Source organism: Carcharodon carcharias, chromosome 20, assembly GCF_017639515.1.
Source record: "Carcharodon carcharias isolate sCarCar2 chromosome 20, sCarCar2.pri, whole genome shotgun sequence".
In the NCBI taxonomy this organism is placed as follows: domain Eukaryota; kingdom Metazoa; phylum Chordata; class Chondrichthyes; order Lamniformes; family Lamnidae; genus Carcharodon; species Carcharodon carcharias.
This window is the reverse complement of record NC_054486.1, coordinates 71,537,289-71,562,615: the sequence shown is the minus strand read 5'-3', so window position 1 is coordinate 71,562,615 and position 25,327 is coordinate 71,537,289. Positions and strand designations below refer to the sequence as shown.

General features: G+C 41.7%; 1 protein-coding gene across 8 annotated transcripts in view; it reads left to right on the top strand.

Annotated features, from left to right (window-relative positions):
• The first annotated feature begins 606 nt into the window (after positions 1–606).
• LOC121292617 (60 kDa lysophospholipase-like) overlaps positions 607–25,327 on the top strand; it is a 124,085-nt gene continuing 99,364 nt past the window's right edge. For 6 of the 8 annotated variants that reach the window (XR_005946300.1, XR_005946301.1, XR_005946302.1 and 3 more), the window contains exons 1-4: positions 607–902; positions 10,154–10,283; positions 15,808–15,919; positions 17,654–17,779. Coding sequence is in view for 5 of the 8 variants with exons in the window: in XM_041214815.1 (XP_041070749.1) it covers positions 620–902; positions 10,154–10,283; positions 15,808–15,919; positions 17,654–17,779 (651 nt within the window). In the remaining 3 variants the exon portion in view is untranslated. Of the gene's footprint in view, positions 903–6,805; positions 6,964–10,153; positions 10,284–15,807; positions 15,920–17,653; positions 17,780–25,327 lie in introns of all 8 variants that reach the window. The other 2 variants (XM_041214818.1, XM_041214817.1) reach the window with 2 other exon arrangements.

Here is a 25,327-nt window from a genome sequence, read left to right as displayed (position 1 = left end):
CCATAAGATCTAGCAACAGTGACGAAATGGACTTTTAGCCAGGGAAAATAAAATTCTGGCCAGGAAACCAGACTCTATCTGAAGCTGAAAAACCGGTAGGCCAGTCACAGGATAAATCCATAGTAATAGCAGCAGAGGGAGGAGGTTGTTGTTATCTGGACAAACTCACGTTGATATTTAAACAACTGAGCAACGGTTCAGAAGCACAGCAGATTCTTAAGTGCAGAAGCATAGGGGATGTATTTAATGAAGAATTAGAGAGGAGTGTACAATGGATAATTGGCAGCACGTGTATCTGAGGGGTATAATGGAGGATTAAATGACTATCATGGCGGGGGGAGGGTCAGTGCAATAGAGATTTGAATGCACAATGTGTGCAGTCGAGAGAGGTTGTAGATTGGAGAATTGAATACATGGTGTATAATTGGAGATGATGTGTATAATAGAGAATTGAAGGCAAGGTGCAATTGAGAGGGGTGCAGTGTATAATTGAAGGCACGGTGTATACTCGAGAAGGGGTGTTATCGAATGTATATTGACGTCAGATTGTGTGTCTGATTGGCTCTGCCTACACCGCCTCCTTTTGCTTCTCCCGGTTCCTCAGTCTGCCCTTGCTCTGATGGCGGAGAAGTTTACTGTTCCGAGTTCCGGCTCCAGTTGTAGCATTTCGTCGCTCTCCAGCGCGCTGTCCAACACCAGGCTCGACCTGCTGGACTCGGAGAGTTCTGCTGCCCGCAATGGATCTCATGTGCCCCGACCGGCCGCCAGTGTTCAGGTGCAGAGGCGCCGACGCCGTCGGCGGTCAAGCAGCTATAGCGTGGAGTCGACGGACAGCCCGAATGAGGTTCAAGTGCTGGTGATAAATACAGGAGGAACTATCGGTATGGTGTATAGGGATAACGGTGAGTGAGGAGCCTGCAGTTACGAATAGTACACAAGCCCGCATCCGGGAAACGATTGGCGAACTTGTTATAACCGTCCTTCAGGAGCTTATTCCAATTAAATGTGGCCGAGCCATACTTTAGGGTTTATTCCCATCCTAACGTGCCGGAGAGCTAATTGTCATAAAGGACCGGAGGCATCAGGAACATAATTATATGAGCTCAGCCTTGAGACGTGTTGTAACCATAAAACGTCTTGAATCCTCTATTAGATATGAAATCCAAAATGTAAATCTGGTTTCATAGCATTTTTATGAAATGTTTAATGAGGCCATCCGAGTGTCTTTGCAGACGGTTGGACGTGGTACAGACCTGTTATTGAATTATGTGCCCTTGAGCCAAGTGTTCTTGTATCATATGGTCTCACTACATACAGCTGTACTCACTGTGTGTTTATAAAATTTTGTAGAAACTTTGTACAATGTGTATAAAATACTGAAAATGATGTGTAATGAATATAATATTCGTAGTTTCTATGATGGCTGGAATGCAAGTGTGAAATTGGAAATGTGACAGATGTCTGGGAAGGAGTTTTGTTTGTATAGTGAATAAGAAACAGCAAAACCATTTAAGAGCTTGATGTCAGTAGTGGAAATGTTTTTGTCAAAATCACAAGGGTTATAGATCAGGGGTCAGCAACCTGCAGCTCCGGAGTCACCTGTGGCCCCTTAAGGACCTATGTGGCTTCTGACCTAAATTGATGGAATCTCTTTTTTGCTATCTCAATTTTTATTTCAATGGGTGTTTCTAATTTAAAAAGAATATCAGATGCCTAAAAAATTTCTCTAGTGATGGATATTTTAGCAGGTAACAGCTGGAACTTGTGAAATGTTTGATCCAAAAATTTGAAATTCTACCAAATTTGCTTGGATCAAAAGTCATAAATTACAGTTGCACCATTTAGCCAAGCAAAATGATGTAATATGCCATAGTGTTAATGAATAATGTATTGCTTCCCAGCCTATCACATGGGTTCGCAGGCATAGATATATGCATCAATAAAGGGACTGTGGGCCTTGTTTTGATGCTGCTTTACTACAAAAATAATTTGATGTTTATCAGTAGGACTATGCAGAATATTAAGGTCAACAGGCATTTTTAAAACATTGATTAAGGTTTGAATTTAATGTGTTTAAAAATTGGCATAAATGAAAGGAAATGGAAGGCTACAAAGAAGAGAAAAATGGAAGATGAAAATCAATAATTTAAGAAAAGGTGTTGCATAGAAACACACAAATGTGACCCAATTTTGTTTTTCATTATTATTGGCTTTTGAGTAACAGCATTAGTAACTCTTAAGACTTTTATTTAAAAAAGGCTCTTGTTATTAAGGTTACCAACACCTGATATTAACAGAGTAAACAGAGAAAAATTGTCAGACTGCTCGTGCAGTATCCAGTGATTGGGTGGAAATTTCCTCCAGTTAAATATTTGGAAGACTGGAGCTATTTTCAGTCTCCACTCCAAACTCTGTTCCCTAATTAGCCACTCCATCCCTCGCCATGGCAACAATCTGAGATTAATCCAATCCATTTGCAACCTTGGTGTTACATTTGATCCCGAGGTGCGCTTCTAGCATCAGTCGTGCCATCACTAAGACTGCTTATTTACACCTCTATAACATCACCTGACTTCACCCGATCTCAGCTCCTCTGCTGCTGAAACACTCATTTATGCCTTCATTACCTCTACACTTGACTATTCCAACACACTTCTGGTGCCCCCTACATTCTACCCTCTGTAAACTTGTCATCCAAAACTCTGCTGTCTATATCTTATACCAAGTCCTGTTCACCTTGCACCTCTGCTGAACTACATTGGCTTCCTGTCAAGTAATTGATCTTAAAATTTTCATTGAGATAAAAACAAAAAACTGCAGATACTGGAAATCCAAAACAAAAACAGAATTACCTGGAAAAACTCAGCAGGTCTGGCAGCATCGGCGGAGAAGAAAAGAGTTGACGTTTTGAGTCCTCATGACCCTTCACTCAGTTCTGTTGAAGGGTCATGAGGACTCAATGTCAACTCTTTTCTTCACCGATGCTGCCAAACCTGCTGAGTTTTTCAAGGTAATTCTGTTTGTTTAAAATTTTCATTCTTGTTTTCAAATTCCTCCATGACCACACCTCTCCCTATATCTGTAAACTCCTCCAGCCCCTCTACCCATCCCATGATATCTATGTTCCTCTAAATCTGGCCTGTTGAGCAAGAATCACCCCAACCTTGGTGGCTGTGCATTCAGTTGCCTTGGCATTAAACTCTGAAATTCTGTCCCTATACCTCTCTACCTCCCTACCTTATTTTCCTCCTTTTAAGATGCTCTTTAAAACCTACCTCTTTGACCAAGCTTTTTGTGATTTGATTTAATATCTCCTTATGTGACTTAATATCATTTTGTTTTAAAATGCTCCTGTGAAGCACCTTGATGTTTTGGTGTGTTAAAGGTGCTATATAAATATTTGTTTTAATGGCAAGGTCATGAACAAGAGGAGATGGATTTAACGTGAATGGCATAAGAACCAACAACAACATGAGGAAAATTTTTTTCAATGCAGTTAGTAGTCAGGATCTGGAATGTACTGCCTGAGAATGTGCTGGAGGCAGATTCAAGCATGGCTTTCAAAAGTGAATTGGATAAGCGCCTGAAGAAGGAACATTTATAAGGCTATGGAGAAGAGTTGGGGAGGGTGGGACATGCTAAGTTGCCCTTGCAAAGAGCTGGCCCGGACACTCAGGCCAAATGGCCTCTTTCTGTGCTTTAACCAGTCTATGATTCTATCCATGGGTGATAAATGGTGTAAAAAAGAAAATTATTGAAAAGTTTGAGAAGGATACTTAGAATGTAGAGATGGTGAGCACAGAAAAGATAAATGGATTGAGCAGAGGAGAGGGAATTAGTGAAGTTGTGATGGAGAGAATGGTGAAAGAAACAGGGAAGAAAGCCAAAAGATTTCTAACACTAGACAGGAGAGTCTTGGGAAATTTAAAAGCATATGGCCTTGGTTAGAAAAGATCAAGACCTAAAAGAGTAACAAGGCTATTTTTTAAAATGAAACAAACACCAGAGGGGGTCAAGATGGGAGTAATAGGAACAATTGGTGAGCAAGTTGAAAGGAACTCTCAAAAGGACTTAAAAACACAAGCAGTGGAGTAGCACTAAAAAGATACAAATATTTGGACCAAATTTGCTAACACTAAGTGAGCTAAAAATGGGCAGCAAGAATTGTACTTACAAACAGTAGAGCTCCATTTTAAAACCAAATGTTGGGCTCCACACTTAAAAAAAAAACACAAATACCAGGAAATAACAGGGCGAGGAGCAAACGGGTCGCATTAGTCATGGTGAGTTACTGGATTTCTCAACTTTTGTCCTGTGTGTATTGAAAGATAAATATTGGCCAGGATGCTGAGGTGAATTTCCCTGCTGTTCTTCAAATAGTGTTGTGGAGTCTGCTATGTTCCCCTTAGAGAGTGTGTGGAGCCTCAGTTTCACATTTCGTGAAAGCAGAGAGCTCCAACGATGCAGCACTCCCTCAGTACCGCATTGAAGAGTCAGCCAAGTTTCTGTGCTCAAGTTTTTGGAATGGGACTGAAATCCAGAACCAACAAACTAAGGTAAGAGCTCTACCAGTTAGCCAAGGCAGAATGGGTTTGGGTATGGGGTATTAGTGACTCCAATCTAAAAATTGCTTTTGAATGCCAATTCTGAGGTTTGACCAAGGCTGTCTCACGTTCAAGTCCAATATTAGATTGTAGGAAGCAACATCTGCTAAATTTAAAGGATGCTTTTAAAGCTACAGCAAGAACCAATTATGCTGATAAGGGAAGAGGCATTGTAGAAAATCAGAAAACTCTAAGACATGTTCGCAATTCTTGAATAAATCAGTCATCTTGGCTTAAGAATTTAGATCTCAATATACAACAGTTAAGACATAGTTAAGTAGATAAAGCATCTTCAGGTTTTTATCCAATTCCCTTTTCTGAAAGCCATGATTGAGTCTGCCTCCATCGCTCTGTGATAGTATATTCCGTATCCTAACCACTCATGTTTTTCCTCATGTCACTGTTCTTTTACCAATCAAATTGAATCTTGCTTCTGGTTTTTGACCCTTCTCATCCAGCAACTTTAAATGGCAGCTTTAATGTAATAAAACATCTGAAGGCACTTCACAGGAACTTCATAAAACAATGACACAACTTCTTGAGATATTTAGTCAGATGGTAATTTTGGCTGACGGAAGATATTCATAAAATTAAGGTGGTGAAGGATTTTGGTTTGATTTCTCATTTTATACTTGAATTATCTATTTTGTAAATTTATCAGCAGGAGGAATTTGGGCCCCTAAATGCCCCTGAAGATAGTTGTGCCAAATGAGTTACATTGTAAAATTTTCAAGGAAATTGCTGAGGTTTTGGGAGTTCTTAAGTATAACTACCAAAAAAAAAAGCAATGGAGTTGAAAACATGGAGAATATCAATTGCTATCCTGGCCATCTAAAATTGATGAGACATAAATCTAGAAATTCTAGATAATATATACTTAAGGATACTTTTAAATATTGAAGAATGTGAAATTTGCTAGCCTAAAGAAGGATTACGAATCAATAGACTGTACCCCATTAATATGTTTACTTTTTTGTAGAATTGGTCACCATAGTAGATCAAGTCTACTCAGATATAAAAACAAAACTGCGGATGCTGGAAATCCAAAACAAAAACAGAATTACCTGGAAAAACTCAGCAGGTCTGGCAGTATCGGCGGAGAAGAAGAGTTGACGTTTCGAGTCCTCATGACCCTTCGACAGAACTTGAGTTCGAGTCCAAGAAAGTTGAAATATCTTATATAAGATATAAGATAATATAATAAGATATTTCAACTTTCTTGGACTCGAACTCAAGTTCTGTCGAAGGGTCATGAGGACTCGAAACGTCAACTCTTTTCTTCTCCGCCGATGCTGCCAGACCTGCTGAGTTTTTCCAGGTAATTCTGTTTTTGTTCTACTCAGATATAATTTGCCTGTATGTTTAAAGGACTCAATAACATGTCGTGTGCAGTTTTTCTGGAACGTTGGAGCTCATGGTATAATTTGGGTTGAAAATAGCTTGGCAGTAAAAAGAATGACCTTGTTTATATTGCACCTGTTTTCCTCTGGGCTTCCCACAGCACTTTAACGTTAATGAATTCCTTTTAAATGTAATCATTGTCATTTAGTAGGGAAAGACAACAGTTAATTTGCACACAGCAAGGCTGCACAAACGGAAAGAGAAAAAAATAACTAGTTAACCCATTGTCAGTGCCATTGCTTGAGGGTTAAATGTTAGTCAGGTTACTGGCAGAGTTCATTTGTTTTTGGAATAATGCCGTGGGATCTTTTAGTAGATGGATAGCTGGGGCTTCAATCTATCATTGTATTTGAAGCTGTCAATGCAACACTCCCTCAGTATGTACTGAAGTGTCGGCATAAATTATGTGCTCAAGCTCTGGAGTGGGAGTTGAGACCTGACTTGATGTGGAAGTAAGAGTGGTATCACAGTCAAGGCTCAGAAATTGATTAATGTAAAAAGCTGGGCTAGGAAGAAGTAAGGTGGTGATGAGAAGAATTGTTCTGTGCTTGCTCCCCTGATGTTTTCTGTTCAAAAATATAACTTTGAACAGAAGACCGCTTGAAATATATCAAGCTATGTGGAGGTTTGACAAATTTAAATAGATGAATATTCAAAAAGTTCTGGATATTCATGCAGGTATTTTTTTGAGTAAGCAGCTTTATTTTAATATGGGCAAATATAACAATCTATGCTTGAACAAGAATTTGCACTATCCACCCAATCTCCAAAAAAAAAAAAATCCCTTTTCTACCTGGCAGCACAGATTCCATCGTATCTCATGGTTGTGCTGTTGATTGCATGGCACCTGCAAGTAGGGGATTAAGGTTTCTACAATAACGTGAAGCTACCTACAGTCCTATGACTCACTGGCGACACACCTTATTTTTAAAATTTCACTCCTCACTGGGAAGTAAAGGTGAGTAATAAAACCTTTCTATCAGCAATATCTACTAAGTAACCATAAAGAGTATACTAATGTGGTTATAAACTGAGTTATGATCAGACAAAACATGAATTATGCTTAATTGTTGCATTAAATTTTTTTATTCATACAATCTAGCAATGGGGCAAAAGTACCTTGTAGATACTTGTAATGAGTTTCTATTAAATTTCAGCCGTTTAAAGTTTTCATCAAATAATGAAGTTATTGCTTTGGATTGGAAATGTAGAAGGCATAATAGATCATAAAGAGAATCTATCATCACTCCATTTCTGCTGGTTGCAATACCAGCATATAAAATGTTCAGATTTTCTATGAACCAACTTTCCAGTAATTAAATGTCCCTTAGTTCCAATATCAAAAGCACGTTATGATCATTTTTGACACAAATGAATTCAAAATTGCATGTTGTCTAGTTTTGGGGTTGGAGAATGTAACTGCCACATGCTGTAATCTAGTTAGTTTTGAAAAGATGGAGCAGAGATCTTGAGGGAAATTCTAACCTAACCTGATCATTAGGAAATTGATGGAATTGGGCACAATGCTAATTTTACACCCCCTGATTTTACAGTCTTTTGAAGTCAAAAGAGGATAATATTAGGCAGTATGTAAAACTGATGTTCGATCTGATCCTATGGGTTTCTCACCCAGCCATTTTGATTAGAATTACTTTCATGGAAACTTGCCTGCCTATTTGTGGTACAGGTGTTGTCACCTTGTTAATCTATTTGCATGTAAATGGTTTTATTGTGACATCTATGACTTATACACTAGCACAGTGTTTTGTTCAGTACATAAAGGTGTCATGTGTAAGATTTTAAGTTAAGAGTTGGGTAAGATGCTGTACTTGCACCTTTTGGGGCTTGGCTTTAAATACGTCCAAATGGCTAGGAATAAATAATGTCAGTTTCTTTCAAATTTAAATGTTGCATGTGTACTTATATGATTTCACTCTTTGATGTGCTTTTCCACAATGGCTTGAAGCACCAAAGATTTACTGACAAGCTGGTGAAAGCAAATACTATAACATCAATGGATGGAATTTAATCCAGGTGACGGGGAGCTCGCCGACCAGCTGGAGAGTTAATGAGAGCCCTGCATGACCTCCTTTGGGGAAGGCCCACTGTTAAGTGGCCAGCAGCTGGCCTTCCCTGGGATCAAGGACCCCCCCCCCCCCCCCCCCCCCCCCCCCCCGCCAACCCCACCACCACCACCACCACCACCAAATGAGATCATTTTTGCTGAGAAGGAAGCAGAGTGTAGGGATAAAGATGTCATTTTCAGGTTGCCCATCTGTAACTAGTGAAGTGTCACAAGGATCAGTGCTGGGGTCTTAACTATTTACAATCTATATCAAAGACTTGGATGAAGGGATCTAATATATGGTTACCAAATTTGCTGATTGTACAAAGGTAGGAAAGTAAGTTGTCAAAAGAACATAGTCTGCAAAGAGATATAAGTTAAGTGAGTGGGCAAAAATTTGGCAGATGGCGTATAATGTGGGAAAATGTGAACTTGTCACATTGGCAGGAAGAATATTAAGGCAGGATATCACTTAAGTGGGGAGAGATTGCAGAATTGGATGGGACAGAGGAGCCTGGGCGTCCTGATGCATGTATCACAAGTTGGTACGCAGGTACAGCAAATGATTGAGAAGGTAAATGGAATGTTATCATTAATTGCAGGGAGAATAGAATCTAAAAGTAGGTGTACAGTTGGTGAGATCACATCTGGAGTATTGTGTACAGTTTTGCTGCTCTCTAAGGCGTGACTTCTCCCAAGCGAGGAGCAGAATTCCCACCTGCAGCCACTAACTAGCCCACAAGCATGAAATGTCTTGTGGGCACTGAGTCGGCGGGGTTGCGTTTCCTGCCGACTCTTTGGATGGCGGAAAGCAAGACTCTACCATTTGAAAAATTCAAGCCATATTTGCATTAGAAGCAGTTAAGAGAAGGTTCACTCGACTGATTGCTGGGACGATGGGGCTATCTCATGAGGAAAGGTTGAACAGGTTGGTCTTGTATCCATTGGAATTTAGAAGAATGAGAGGTGATCTTAGTGAAACATGTAAAGTCCTTAGGGGACTTGACAGGGTGGATGCTGAGAGGATGTTCCCCCTTGTGGGAGAGACTACAACTAGGGGACACATTTTAAAAATAAGGGGCCTCCTATTTAAGACATGAGAATTTTTTTCCAGCAGAGTCATTAGCCTGTGGAATTCTCTCCCCAGAGAGCTGTGGAGGCAGGGTCAGTGAATATTTTTAAGGCTGAGTTAGATTCTTGATTGACAAGGGGGTCAAAAGGTATGGGGGCTATACAGAAAAGTAGAGTTGAGGCCACAGTCAGATCAGCTGTGATCTTATCAAATGGAGGGGCAGGTTTTGGGGGTCATATGGCGTACACCTGTTCATATGTACGTTCATATGTTGCCATCAACACCACAGAGGGAGTGGTGGTATTTGCCAAAGGCTCAGGCCACAGCTGAGTGAGTGTGGGGTGGGGTCACAGGGAGGGGAGTCACAGTCTATTAGAGGGCAGGGGGGGTCAGATTAAGGGGCAGGGTTGGAGTTCTCAGCAGGTCATGGCTTCCCAATGCCAGAAGCACTGAGTGCCTGGTGACTGGTTGAATAACAGTGGCAGTAGGAGGCCGTTAAGTGCAGATTAATTGCCCACTTGGACCTCAAATGTCTTGGTGGTGGAATGGCAGCCCACCAGCCTTACCACCCTGGGTATAATGAGGGCAGATGTGGGAAGGAATGTGGTCTCCACTTGGCATCCTCTCACCTGATTAAATGCCCACTGCCTCTAAACTCATCTCGGGGGTAGGGGGAAGGCATTAATTCTGCCCAATGCGTGCGAAATGGAAAAAAGGTGCACATGATATGAGCGCTTGAAGAAAATTTTACTGTCTGGATTTTAAGACTATTTGAGTTGAAAGCTGCTTGAAAGTTTCATGATTTGTTCCTTATAAATCAAGACTGTTAAATAAAGTGCTAATATATATTTCATAGAAAAACCTCATAAATGTGATAGTTCCAAAACTAAACACCTTTGTGTACATAGATGGATAAGTGTAACAACCTTACAATGCTGCAAAAGATAATTACTTTGTAAAGGAAGCAAGTTTGACTAAATGTATATTAATTTGGTTTCCTTTGGTTTTTAGTACTTGCACCACAAGCAAATGCCCTTGTGAAAGCGCTTCGAAAAATGCCAGGCCTGCACGATGAAGATTATGCCCAAGAAACCAAGCTTTATGACTTTTGTGATTCACCCGAAAATACTTTGGTTCTTCCGTAAGTAATTATTCTTCCCTTACTACTATCAAACTCTGCAAATACTAAAGTTTAGAAATTCATGTTGGGGACTGATATTAGAGACTGTGTTTCAACCCTTGTGATATTGAAGAGTGTAAATTTCTAAACAAGCTCAGGGAAAGTAAGAATTTATAGGCACAGGAGAGAGAGTTAATTTGTGAGTAAGGGCGAAGAATTTCTACTTTCTACTAATCTCCAGTTTATATTTAATAGTATAAGAGTAAGGTTAAAGTAAGTAAAATCACTAAAGTTAAAATAAAGTTATTTGAAAATTTAAAGTTAATGTATGGCAAGACAGCTCAGCAATGTATGGCAAGACAGCTCATCCAAGTGGAATGCCTGTCCTGTGGCATGTGGGAAGTTGTGGACACTTCTCGTGACCCAGATGAGCCCGTGTGCTGGAAGTGTCACCAGCTGCAGAAGCTTCAACTTCATGTTTCAGAGCTTGACCAGCAGCTGGAGTCACTGAGGTACATCCATAACGCGGAGAGCTACATGCATAGCACATTCAGAGAGGCGGTCACACCGCAAGTTAGAGGCAAGCAGCAGATGGGGAATGGGTGACCGCCAGGCCAAGAGAAACAGGCAGGTAATGCAGGAGTCCCCAGAGGTCCTGCTCACTTAACTGGTTTTCCATTCTGAATATCAGTAAGGGTGATGGATCCTTGGAGGAGTGAAGCAAGAGACAAGCCTGTGGCACCCCAGGTGGTCCAGCTGTACGGGAGGGGAGGAAGAAGAGACGAAGGGCAGTACTGATAGGAGATTCTTTAGGGGGAGCAGACGGGCCTTTCTACAGCTGTCAATGTGACTCCAGGATGATTTGTTGCCTCCCTGGTGCTAGGGTCAAAGATGCTACTGAATGGCTGCAGGGCATTCTTGGGGTGGGTGAACAGCCAGAGCTCGTGGTCCACGTTGGTACTAATGACATAGGTAGGAAGGTGGATGTGACCCTGCAATCGGAATTTAGGGAGCTAGGTAGAAAATTAGCAAGCAGGACCTTAAGGTTGGACGGGCAGCTCTGTTAATCCTTTTTAATTAGTTTTTAAATGGCCTTAATAGGCCTTTGACAGTTCGGGAGCGCAGCACACCCCGGTGCGCACCTGCCGAACTGATGATCGGAATGATACACAGGGATGTTGGGACGCACACCTGACGACACCGAGCGTCAATTTATGCGTCGACATGTGGGGCCCATCCTTGCATGCCAACCTGAAGATTCTGTCCATGGACTCGGAGCAAGTAATGAAGTTTAAATCAGAGTTACACAGCATGTATGTGAATGCACAGAGTATAGCTAATAAAATTGCCTTGTGGGATTATGATGTTGTGGCAATAATGGAGATCTGGATTAAGGAAGGGCAGATCTGGGTGTTAAATATTCCTGGTTACAAGGCGTTCAGAAAAGGTAGGAAAAGGGAAAAAACAAGGAGGGGTAGTGTTTTTGGTTAAGGAGAGTATTGTAGTACTGGAGGAAGAGGATGTGTCTGAGAATACAAGGGTGCAGTTACATTGCTCGGTGTAATATATAGACCAGCCAGTGGGAAGGATATAAAAGGAACAAATCTGCAAGGAAATTAGAGGGAGGTGTAAACATCATAGAGTAGTTATAATGGGGGGACTTTAATTATCCATATATAGACTGGGATAGTGGTAGCGTTAAGGAGCAGTGAGGGACAAGTGTTCCTAGATTGTGTTCAGGAGAATTTCCTACAGTAGTATGTGTCCAGTCCAACAAGAAAGGAGGCACTGCTGGACCTGGTTCTTGGGAATGAGGTGGACCAAGTAGATAAGTGACAAGGGGGAACATTTAGGGGACAGTGATTATTGTATCATAAGGTTTAGATAATGGTGGAAAATGACATTGGTCAATCCAGAGTAAGAATTTTGAACTGGTCGAGAGCGGACTTCAACGAGGCAAGAACAGAGTTGGGCTGGTTAAACTGGAACCAAAGGTTAGCAGGTAAAACGATAAATGAACAAAGGGCTACCATCAAAAAGGAGATGGTTTGGGCACAGTCAAGCTATGTTCCCTCAAATGGGGATGGTGGGACAAACAAATCCAGAGCTCCCTGGATGATGGAGATGGAAATTAAGTTAAAGAAGAAAAAGTGTGCTTACGACAGGTAACAAATACAACTAAGAACCAAGCTGAATACAGAAGGTTCAGAAGGGATGTGAAAAAGCAAATATGAGAAGCAAGGAGGGATTATGAAAAAAGACTGGCAGCTAACATAAAAAGAAATCCCAAAGTATTCCATAAGCACATCAATAGTATAAGGGTTGTAAAAGGAGTAGGACCGATTAGGGACCAAAAAGGGGATTTACATAGAGGCAAGAGTCATGGCTGAGGTGTTAAACGAATGTTTTGCATCTGTCTTTACCCACGAGGCAAATGGTGCTCAGGCCATGGTGACAGAGGAGGAAATTCAGTCATGAGAAGCACTTAAAATTGATAAGGAGGTATTGGATAAGCTGTCAGTATTTAAAGCTGATAAGGTACTGGGACCGGATGAGATGCATCCAAGAATATTGAAGAAAGTGAAAGTGGAAATTGCAGATACACTGGCGATCTTTCAATGCTCCCTGAACTCAGGTGATGCTGGAGAATTGCAAACATTACACAATTGTTCAAAGAAGGTTGTAAAGATCTGCTCTGCAATTACAGACCAGTCAGTTTAACTTTGGTGGGGCAACTTCTAGAAACAGTTATTCAGAAAGAATTAATAGTCACATGAAAAAATATGAATTGATTCGCAAGAGTCAGCATGGATTTATTAAAGGAAAATCATGTCTAACTAATTTGCTGGAATTTTTTGAAGAGGTAACAGATGGTGGATGAGGGGAAGGCTGTTGATGTATATATGAACTTCCAAAAGGCATTCGATACAGTGTCACACAACAGACTTGAGGAAAGTTCTAGGCCATGGAATGAAAGGGACTGTAGGAATGTGGACACAAAATTGGCTGAGGGATAGGAAATAGAGTAACAGTTAATTGTTTTTTGAGCTGGAAGAACATTTGTAGTGGAGTTCCCCAGGGGTCAGTATTGGGACCCTGATATAACAGCACAGAAGGAGGCCATTTGGCCTGCACCAGCTCTCCAAATGAGCATTATGATATGGTGCCATTGCACACTGCCTTTTCCCTGTACATTGTTTCTATTCAAATAATCATCTAATGCCCTCTTGAGTGCCTCGACTGAACCTGCCTCCTCCACACTTCCAGGCAGTGCATTCCAGACCCGAACCACTTGTGTGAAAGAGATTTTTGATTCTTTTAAAGATCTAGATCTTGGTATGTGGGGGACAATTTCAAAGTTTGCGGATGACACAAAAGTTAGGACAATTGTAAACTGAGGAGAACCGTGTAGAACTTCAAAAGGACGTTGACACATTGGTGGAGTGGGCAGATAGGTGGCAGATGAAGTTCAGTGTGAAGTGGTGAGGTGATACACGTTGGTACAAAAAACATGGAGAAACAGTATAAAATAAAGGATACTATTCTAAACGGTGTGCAGGAGCAGAGAGCTGGGTGTGTATGTACATACGTCATTAAAGGTTGCAGGACAGATAGAGCTGTTTCTAAAACATAAAGTATTCTAGGCATCATTTAGTAGGGGCATAGAGCACAAGAGCAGGGGGGTTATGATGAACTTATATAAGACACTAGTTAGACCTCAGCTGGATTATTGTGTACAGTTCTGGGTGCTACACTAAAGGAAGGATGTGAATGCATTGCAGAAGATGTTTATGAGAATGGTTCCAGGGATGTGAGACTTCAGTTATGAAGAAAGATTGGTGAAATTGGGACTGTTTTCCTTGAAGAGGAGAAGGCTAAGATAGAAATTTTCAAAATCGTGGGTCTGGACAGAATAGGTGGGGAGAAACTGTTTCCACTTGTAAATGGATGGAGAACCAGAGGACAGTTTTAGTGTTTTGCAAAAGAAGCAAGTGTGAGGTGGAAAAAAGCTTCTTCACACAGTGCATTCCAAACCCTAACTACATGCTGTCTGGAAGTGTGGTGGATGCAGGTTCAATTGAGGCATTCAAAAGGGCATTGTATGGTTATTTAAATCGAAACAATGTGCAGGGTTATGGGCAAAACGCAGGAGATTGGCACTAAGCTAAAATGCTCAGAGCCGGTGCAGACACGATGGGCTGAATCGCCTCCTTCCACACCATAACAATTCTGGGATCCTGCATGGGTAACAAATCCAGGTTCCAAACAAAATAATGTTGAAGTGGAGTTCTACCTAGAACTGACTCCTTTTTGGCAATGTGATACAGATATTATACTCAGTCTGGCTTGGTTGGTACCACCCTTGCCTCCTAATCCGAAGATGCCGTATTCAAACCGCACACCAGAATTTGAATAATCCAGGCTGACACTTCAATGCAGTATTGAGAGGGGATTGCATTTGGCATTGAATCCTTTGAATGAAATATTGTGTTGATTTCACTATTGAAATAACAGGGAAATCTTTTAGCCAATAATCTTCCTCAGCCAAATTTCCCAGATGTAGAACTTGTCATTTTTCCCTTATTTCAGCATTGCCACTGTTTATTTTACTGATGAAAGATGCGTGGCAAAAAAAAAATTAGATTTACTAGATATTTTCCACAACATATATTTTCTAATTACATAAGGACTTAATTATTCACATGGTGAAGCTATCTTTCGATGTCATCACAGCTAGTTTCATTGCAAGGGACATAATAGTATGCAATCTTCCACCTCAGCAAATCCATTGAACGCCAGGTGCTTGAAAGTGAGGTGATGTGATTGAAGAAACCCAGAGGTTGATTTACCTGGAAAAACTCAGCAGGTCTGGCAGCATCGGCGGAGAAGAAAGGAGTTGACGTTTTGAGTCCTCATGACCCTTCGACAGAACCGTTCTGTCGAAGGGTCATGAGGACTCAAAACGTCAACTCTTCTCCGCCGATGCTGCCAAACCTGCTGAGTTTTTCCAGATAATTCTGTTTTTGTTTTGGATTTCCAGCATCCGCAGTTTTTTGTTTTTACCAGAGGTTGATTTGTTGTTTTGGTTGATAATATATCAAGATTTTTTTCCATTAAGGGCTTGATCAAGGGTATTGTTGATCCTGTCAACAACATTATAAACAACAAAGTGCTTGAATTTACAATGTGATAAGCTTGTTTTGAGGGATTATCACATTCACCAATAGCACTGCCAGCGGAATTAACATAGCAGTGTTACATTAATACTGTTGACACTGTCAAATATTTAATTAAAATATTCAAAAGTGACTGCTACTTAAGAGACAACAGCTGGCTAAAAAGAATTGTATGGTGTGTTGGTAAATGAGAGCACACCATATTTCATTGGCACAGAAATTAGACAGTTTTCATATGTACTGTCAAGGATGAGATGTTGTATGTGACAGACACGAGCAAAGTTTAGTTAATGACTTGTTACCGTTAAGTAGGTTTTAAACATCATCCATGTTAGAAATGTAAACCTTGCTTTTCATTCTGTTTACAGTTATTGTAGGTCAAATCAAAGGGTTGTATACTCAGTAATTGAGTATTCACCTTTGCTGGACTCATGTAACATGAACACTGATGACTGGGCTAAAATTGCAGTTGATATAGAGGTAAGCTGAGACTTGGCTCAAATATCTTGAGTCAGAGGATTTTGCAGATAAGCAAAGTAGTCAAGTAAGCAAAATGGTAAATGCCTGAAATTTCTGGTGAGGGACTGTATTTCAGGCAGATTTCTCACTGGACAAGAATTTTGGGCAGAATCTGGGTCCAACAGTTCTTGCCCCAAATGAACTCTTGTCTGAAGTCCTGAATGGATGAGCAAGGGTAGGGGGTGGGCTCTTCATCTTCCAGTCACTGTCACTCAGAAGTCATTTCCAGCATCTGCAGTTTTTTGCTTTTATCATTTGGAGACATGTTGTGGGATGGTGGTGGATAGTGTTCTCAAACCATTCTGGAAATTATATTCCAATAATCCACTCCAGGGGATCCCATGACTGATAAGGGGAGGCATGAGTTCTGAACTGGGACTTCTGATGGCCCCAAAGGTATGTTGCAGTACAAAGGTAATCAATCCAAAAGAACCAACAGGAAGCCAGCAGTCTTGCGCCCTGCTGGATCACAAGATCATCAATGATTTTAAAATTCAAGTACTGCAGTTTTATCTTTGGATCTTGAATGTTCTGTTCCATCTTTAACATCAAATAAACAAACTACAGCAAACAATGATTTGGTATCATTAGGATCAAAAAAGTACCATTTATGGTCATTAGTTGTCAAAACAAAAATTAATATAAGACTACACTGGTCTTGCTCAGAATGAGCTAATCTCATGTACAAAATCTCAGCATAATAATTAAATTGCAGACAGTTATTTTATTGACCTATAGGTAAAAGGATATTGTAGTGCTAAGTTTAGCATTATGTTAGCTGCATAATACTTTTACTGAATTGGTCTTTTACCTTTTTTACAACACTTTTGAGATGACACTTAAAGCAAAAAACAATATCTGTGAATATCCACAAAGCTTTTATTAGACTCCCGTTGGCATTCTGGCAAGAGTGCACTAACAGAATTGGAAATAAGGCCAGGGCCCAGGTATTTATCAGGTCCTGGGTTTACATTGGACATTTGTGGACCTCTAAGTGGTAGAAGCTCCACCTTCCCTTTACACAGGATAATGAAGTGTTAAGGTATAGGACTTGTGAAGGCACTGACTTCCAATGCCAAATCCCCTCATGTTTCCCAGTTGACAGGCATCTAGCCTCCAAATGGAGTGTCTGGGGTCCACCTGGAGCTGGAGGCTGGGATTGTGATCTGGAACTCAATTGAAAATGTATTTTTAAAAAAATTTAAATATGATCCCCCTCCAAAGGGAGTTTTTTCCCCCTGAGGCTGTGCTGGCAAAATTCACATCTCCCCAAAGTCAGCCACTCTTCTGCATTTTGTTGCATCCTGCAGCAGGTGGGTGTGCTGTGCAGATTCAGCTGCAAATTTTGATGGGGTCAGCACTGGAGGTGCTGGATGAATACATCCCAGTACTTGCATCAGATGTGGCCACCAAAGATTTCAGGACCAAATGTGCTGTATTACCTCGAATGGTCAAATCCGTAATGATATCTTTGTGCTCATTTTGTCAGCTCTCTCTTATCAGCACTATCAGCTTGAAGTGCCTGACATACAGCATGAAAGATAAAAATGGGATTCATTCACTGGAGTAAAAGTGTTGTATTCCTAACAAACAAGCCTGCTTGTGAGATTCCTTGAATAGACAGGAAACTTTTCTGATATACCTACTGTTCTCTAAGCCTTTTCTTTCCCTGTTCTGTATTATTCTTTCCCACAGAATAACTACCAACAGTACAATGGTTTTGTGATCCTTCATGGCACAGATACAATGGCTTACACAGCTTCAGCCCTTTCATTCATGTGTGAGAACCAAGGAAAGCCCATCATCTTGACTGGCTCTCAGGTAAGTTGTAAAGTTTTAAACAGAAACATTATCCACTGTCCTATAGTTGCATAGGAAAGGACATATGAATTAGCAGGAATAGGCCACTCAGCCCCTTGAGCCTGCTCCGCCATTCAATAAGATCACGGTTGATCTGATTGTAACCTCAAATCCACAATCCTACATACCCACTATAACCTTTCACCCCTTGCTTATCAAGAATATATCTACCTCTGTCTTAAAAATATTCAAAGACTCCGCTTTCGCCCTCTCTTAAGGAAAAGAGTTCCAAAGACTCACGACCCTCAACAATTTCTCCTCACTTGTTTTAAATGGGTGGCCCCTTATTTTTAAACAGTGACCTCCTAGTTCTAAATTCTCCCACAAGAGGAAACATCCTTTCCATATCCACTCTGTCAAGACCGTGCCATCTTTTATGTTTCGGCCAAGTCACCTTTACTCTTCTAAACTCCTGCAGATGCAAGCCTAGCTTCTCCAACCTTTCCTCCTAAGACAACCCACCCATTCCCGGTATTAGTCTAGTAAATTTCCTCTGAACTGCTCCCAATGCAGTTACATCCTTCCTTAGCCAAAGAGACCAATACTGCACACGCTGCTCCAGATGTGGCCTCACTGATATCCTGTGTAACCGAAGCATAACCTCCCTACTTTTGTATTCAATTCCCCTCACAAACAATAACATTCTATTAGCTTTCCTAATTACTTGTACTTATATACTAGCTTTTTGCAATTAATGCACAAGGACACCCAGATCCCTCTGTATCTGGAGGGAGGACCCACCATCTGTAGTTAACGAAAGAAGTTAGGGAAAGCATCATACTTAAGGAAAAAGCATATGACTGCAAAGATGAGTGGCAGGTTTGATGATTGGTCAGAATATAAAGAATGGCAGATAATATCTAAAAGGCTAATCAGGAGAAAGAAATTAGAGTATGCAAGGAAGCAAGCTAGACATGTCAAAACAGATAGCAAGAGTTTCTACAGGTATTTTAAAAGGAAAAGAGTAAGTAAAGTGAGTGTTGACCCTCTAGATTAGAAGAACACAGCTAGCTGCGAGAATTAATGTGAATTGCAATCGAGTGAGAATGGGAAGTTAACAGTTTAGTAAGGAAATGGCGGATGAAATGAACAAATATTTTGCTTCCATCTTCATGAAACAATACAAAAAACATTCCAGCAAAAGCTGTAAATCGGGAGGTGGAAAGGAGGGAGGAACTTGCTGAAATTACAATCTTTAGGTAAGTGGTCAAGAGCAAATTGTTGGAGCTGTGGGCTGAGAAGTCTCCGGGTTCAGATGGACTTCATCCTAGGGTCTTAAAAGAGGTGGTTAATGAGGTTGTTGTTGCTTTTGTGTTAACTTACAAAAATTTGCTAGATTCTGGAAATGTTCCATCAGACTGGAAAGTAGCAAATATAACCCCTCTCTATTCAAGAAGGGAAGGAAGCAGAAAACAGGAAACTATCTGCCATTTAGCTTGATGTCCATCGTGGGGAAGGTGTTTGAATCGATCGTTAGAGGTTACAGATGGGCACTTAGAAAAGCTTAAGGTAATCAGGACAAGTCAGTATGGTTTGTGAAAGAGAAATCCTGTTTAACCAACTTATTAGAGTTCTTTTGAAGGAGTAACATGTGCTGTGGATAAAGGGGAGCCTGTAGACTCACTGCTTGGATTTCCAGAAGGCATTTGATAAGGTGCCACATCAAAAATTTTTGCAGAAAATAAAACCTCATGGTGCAGAGGGTAACATATTAGCATGGATGGAAGATAGACTGGCTAGCAGAAGACAGAGTTTGCACAAATGGGTCTTTTCCTGATTGGCAGGATGTGACGAATGGAGTCCCACAGGGATCTGTGCTGGCCTTGTTACAATTTACATCAGTGACTTAGATGAGTGGGGCAAAGGCATTGTAGCTAAATTTGCAGACAATACAAAGATAGGTAGGAAAATATGTTGTGAAGAAGACATAAGGAGTTTGCAGACAGATATAGACATGTTGGGTGAGTGAGCAAAAGTCTGGCAGATGGAGTATAATGTGGGAAAATGTGATGTAGTTCACTATGGCAGGAAGCATAAAAAAGCAGATGAAGTTCAATGTGGAAAAGTGAGGTGATGCATTTTGATAGGAAGAACATGGACAGACAATACAAAGTAAGGGGTGAACTTTTGAAGGTGGTGCAAAAGCAGAAAGACCTGGGTGTATATGTGCATAAATCATTGAAGGTGGCAGGACAGGTGGAGAGAGCAGTTAATGAAACATAGTCTCCTGGGTTTTGTTTATAGGGGCTTAGAGAACAGGAGCAAGGAGGTTATGCTGAATTTATATAAGACACTCGTTAGATCTCAGCTGGAGTATTACATACTGTTCTGGGCGCCACATTATAGGAAGGATGTGAATACATTGGAGAGAGTGACTTCAGAACTCTGAGATGCAGAGGGATCTATGTGTTCTAGTACATGAGTCACAAAGTGTGCAGGTACAGCACGTAATCAAGAAAGCCATTGCAATGCTATCCTTTATTATGAGAGGAATTGAATATAAAAGTAAGGATGTTATGCCTCAGCTATATAAGGCATTGGCCAGACCACATCTCGAATACTGTGTGCAGTTTTGGTCCCCTTATTTAAGGATGTAAATGCATTGGAGGCGATTCAGGGGAGGTTTACTAGATTGATACCTGGGATTAGCAGTTTGTCTTTTGAGGATAGGTTGGACAGACTGGGCTTGTTTCCACAGGAGTTTAGAAGAGTGAGGGATGACTTGATTGAAGTATACAAGATCCTTAATGGTCTTGATAAGGTGGGCGTGAGAAGGATGTTTCCTCTTGTGGGTGAGTCCAGAACTAGGGGGCACTGTTTTAAAATTAGGTGTCGCCCTTTTTAGGGCAGAGATCAGGAGAAACTTTTTCTGAAGATTGTGCAACTTCTTCACCTCAGAAGGCATTGGAAGTGGGATCATTGAATATTTTTAAGGCAGAGGTAGATAGATTATTGTTAGGCAAGGGAATCAAAGGTTATTGGGGGGCAGATAGGAATGTGGATTTGAAACAAACAGATCAGCCATGATCTTATTGAATGGTGGAGCAGGCTTGTGGGGCTGAATGGCCTATTTCTGGTCCTATTTCATATGTTCATATCTTAGAGCTTTGCGGTCTCTCACCATTTAGATAATATCTTTTGTATTTTTCCTGCCAAAATACAGTTTTACTTTTTCCCACATTTTGTATTTGCCAGGTCTTTGCCCACTTACTTAACCTATCTATATCCCTTTGTAGCCTCCTTTTGTCCTCTTCGCATCTTACTATCGTTCCTATCTTTGTGTCATCAGCAAATTTAGCAATTATACCATCAGTCCCTTCATCTGAATCATTTGTATAATTTGTAAAAATTTAAGGCCCCAGCACTGATCCCTGTGGCACATCACTGATGACATCTTACCAACCAAAAAAAGACCCATTTTTGCCTACTCTGTTTCATGTTAGTTAGCCAATCTTCTATCCATGCCAATATGTTGCCCTCATGAGCTTTTATTTTCTGCAATAGCCTTTGACGTGGTATCTTATCAAATGCCTTCTGGAAATCTAAGGACAGTACATCCACCGGTTCCTCTTTACCCACAGCACATGTTACTTCAAAGAGCTCCAATAAATTGGTTAAACATGATTTCTCTTTCATTAAACCTTGTTGACTCTGCCTGATTAGATTGAATTTTTTCAAGTACCCTGTTATAACGTCTTTAACTTCTAACATTTGCCCTATGGCAGGTGTTAAGCTAACTGGCTTGTAGTTTTCTTGTGTTGGATAAAATGCTTTCGCCAACAGCTGGTTCTGCTCACGGAAGTTGTCAAACTTGTAGGACCACCATTGGAGAGCGTCTGATAATATGCTAATTGCTGCCAATTGGTGGCAAGAGTGGGCTATGGACCTTCATCCCACGCACTGTGGTGAAGGGTGGGATGTCCGGTCTCTGAAGCAGCAGGCTGTGACCCAGAAACAGCTCTTTAAAAGGCCCCTGGCATAGGACAGTGTGTCAGGTGACCCATCATGATCCTTGAAGAGCAGAAACTGCGTATGAAGAATTTTGACTTTTGTAGTCTATACAGTTATGTCTATTTTGAGCTTATGTCTGCTAACTATCTAAAACTTCATAGGTGGCAACATTTTCATAGATCAGCAAGTCTACCACCTTCAGACATTGAGAAGTTAAATATTAAATATTTCCATGCAGAGATATCTGTGCCATCAGAAATTGGGGAGATGCTCTCCAAAAGGGGCAAAGCTGCCCCAGGCTCAGGAAATTCAATTGCCCTTGGTGCCCTCCTCCATGCAGTTGAGGCATGAAGATCCAATTGCAAACATTGGGAAGAAGAGGAAGCCCAGGCAGACTCATGCTGCATGGGACGATGTGGCTGAGGATGACAGCAGTGTTGATGTTGAGGATAACCTGGTCCCAGTGTCACAGAAGGTTGAATGACCTCATAAGATCAGCAAGGGTAAGTATGGCATCAGTATGAACACTATTTGTCCAGTACAGGTGTCTCAAGTGAATGAAGGAGATATTCAAGAGTAGCTGCTCATCCAAACTATTGTTTTCACAAGGGCACAGCTGTCCTAGACCATGCCATTTGGCATTCCAAGCAATGATCAAGCCATCAGCAGGTGGTTGGCAGGATGACCTTGCGACGCCTAAGCATAGGCTTCAGTTGGGCAACTGCTGCTCTGATAATGGGATTGAGACAGGGCATGTGACAGTTTGAGATTGGCATTTGTGTGTCAAATCTTTCCATGAGAAGTGAGCCCAGAATGCCTGAGTGAGCCTGCACAGGCAGGGATATACCCCACATGGATGTCCTGACTCCTTTATGAGGAGAAAGTGCTGGCCTTGCTGGAGCCCGAGACAACTAGGAGTACAGACAGTGGCGAGATTGAAGGGAAGCCTGGTTCTGGTGAGATGGCAAAAGTATCAGACTGGGTGATAAGAGGAGATGGTTGGTTTGTTTTAAAGGAGGTTAGGAAACATGCAGTGTGTTTGGTGCATGTATCTTATACGTGGAGCTTCATGATCAGAAGCTTCATGCCATCGTCCAAGGTTTCATAGTGTCTGTGGAGTTCATTCATGCATGTCAGGCCGTGAAAAAGTTTGAGTTGTGTAAAGGGGCGATGCTTCAAATAATGTGATACCCGATTACCCCCTTACTGATTTCTCTGTCACAGAAGAAGCCTCCTTAGCGCTGGCTGCAGCAGAAACCGTGCAGCAACCTCCCTCCCTCTTCCGACGAGGATCCCTTGGAAGGTGCAGCGTCACATCCTCTCTCTGCACCCAGCACCAATGCAGATACTGGCACTTTGGCGGGGTTCAGTGTGTCGAACAAGGGTGATGCACAGACTGGTGAGGGCATTTCACATTTGCACATGCAGCTGCCGGAGAATGGTGGAACAAGCCTCAGGTAGTCGGAGGAGTGTTCTGAATCGGATGATGAGCTTCGGGAGTTGTCCGTAAGGTGGCAGATGTTGGGTGTTCAGCGCGAGGTCTGTGAAGATTTGCTTTGTGTACCAGAGGGGCTGTGTGCTCGAGCTGGGACTGTGGAGGTGTCCATCCAGGCTATGAGCACTGCGATCACCCATTCTTCAGAGCGCCAATCTTCCTCTATAGACAGACTGGTAGCTATTGTGGAGGGGTAAAGCGACCTTAGTGCAGATGCAATTGCTGGGAAGCACTCTGACCTGCACATGATTGCCCTGGCTCTGAGCTCAGGCCCAGAATCAGTACGACAAGAACCAGGAGCTTGGCCCACTCAGCTGCTGGAACCTCACCAGTTGGCAGGAAGGACCAGCCCGTCCTAGTGGTGGGGGATGAGCAGCAGCTGCCTCCATCTGGAAGTTCTTAGCAGTAAGGGGGTTATCAGGTATCACATTACTTGACACATCACCCCTTTCACAGGGCTCACGTAAACCTTTTCACGGCTTGACATGCATGAATGAACTCCACAGACACTATGAAACCTTGGGTGATGACGTGAAGCTTCTGATGGGGCAGCATCTTCTCCATTCATCGACCATTGACACAGGCTGCTACCTTTGCTGCGTTGACTGAAGACTCGCATGTGTCTTGCAAGAGTCTGCTGGAGTGCCCAGCTGCTCAAGGCCACCGCCAAAGTCATCCAGGGCAAGGAAAGCAGCAGATCAGATAACCCTCTCCAGTGTAGCCACAAGCAAAGGGGGAACACTGCATCGGAGCGTTCATAAATGTGTTAGTAGATATCCACATTAGTCAAGAATTAGAGCACATGGGTGACATTCCTCTTTCGTGATGTTGGTATGCATTGAAGGCCTGTGAATAAACAAAACTAGGGAGGTGATGGCGTAGTGGTATTGCTGGATTAATAGTCCAGAGACCCAGGATAATGCTCTGGGCACTCGAATTTGAATTCCACCAAGGCAGGTGGTGGAATTTGAATTCAATAAAAATCGCGAATTAAAAGTCTAATGATGACCATGAAACCATTGTTTCATCTCCTCCATCCCCACCCCCTTTCCGATTCTCCCCCCCTGCCAACCCCACTTTTTTCCAATAGTTTATATAGATTTTTCTTTACCCACCTACTTCCATTATTTTTAAATGTATTTCCATCCATTGTTTTATCTCTACCTTTTAACCTATTTCGATTCCTTCACCCCACCCCACTCCCACTAGGGCTATCTGTACCCTGCTTGTCTTGCTTTCTACCCTTAATTAGCACATTCCTTAGATAATATCACCACCTTCAATACCTCTTTGTCCTTTTGTCTATGACATCTTATGGTTATCTCCACCTGTCGCTGGCCCTCTGTCCAGCTCTACCTGTCCCCCGCACCCCCCCCCCCCCAACCAGTTTATATTTCACCTCTCTTCTATTTTTACTTAGTTCTGTTGAACAGTCATACAATTGTGTTCCTCTCCACAGATGCTGCCAGACCTGCTGAGTTTTTCCAGGTATTTTTTTTGTTTTGGGTTTCCAGCATCTGCAGTTTTTTGCTTTTATCTTGGTGTTTAATTGACTGCCACTTCCCTTCAAGAAATGCCTACCTTGAAAAAGTATTGCTCTTCTCTCCGACAGGATTTCTGTATCTCTCTTTTGCCTTGTTCACCTTCATTGCTTTCCATTTCTCTCTTGATGTTTGACAAGGTGTTTACTAAAACTTGCTTTCACAGCCATATCTCCTTTCTCAGTGACTGTCTCCGTCTTCGACTCACCCCACGTGGATTTCAACTGAAATTCCACCCCTCATGTTTCGAACCCACCCAGGATTACAGGTATCTCCGGGACATAAAACGTTTCTCGGACTGCTGTTCCCATCACATTCTGAGATCCACACTCAGTGCCATGTGCCACCATGTTAACACACTCGACCTCTCCCTCCAGCAACACCGCCGCACCCTTTTTCAAAGCTGCGCGTGTCCCGGTTTCATTTTATTCTTCGTCTCATCCGATGCCTCAACAAGAAACTTTGTCTCTTTCTTTCAGGTGCAAAGGAATGCAAGCTCCAACAACTCATCAATACCAGGAC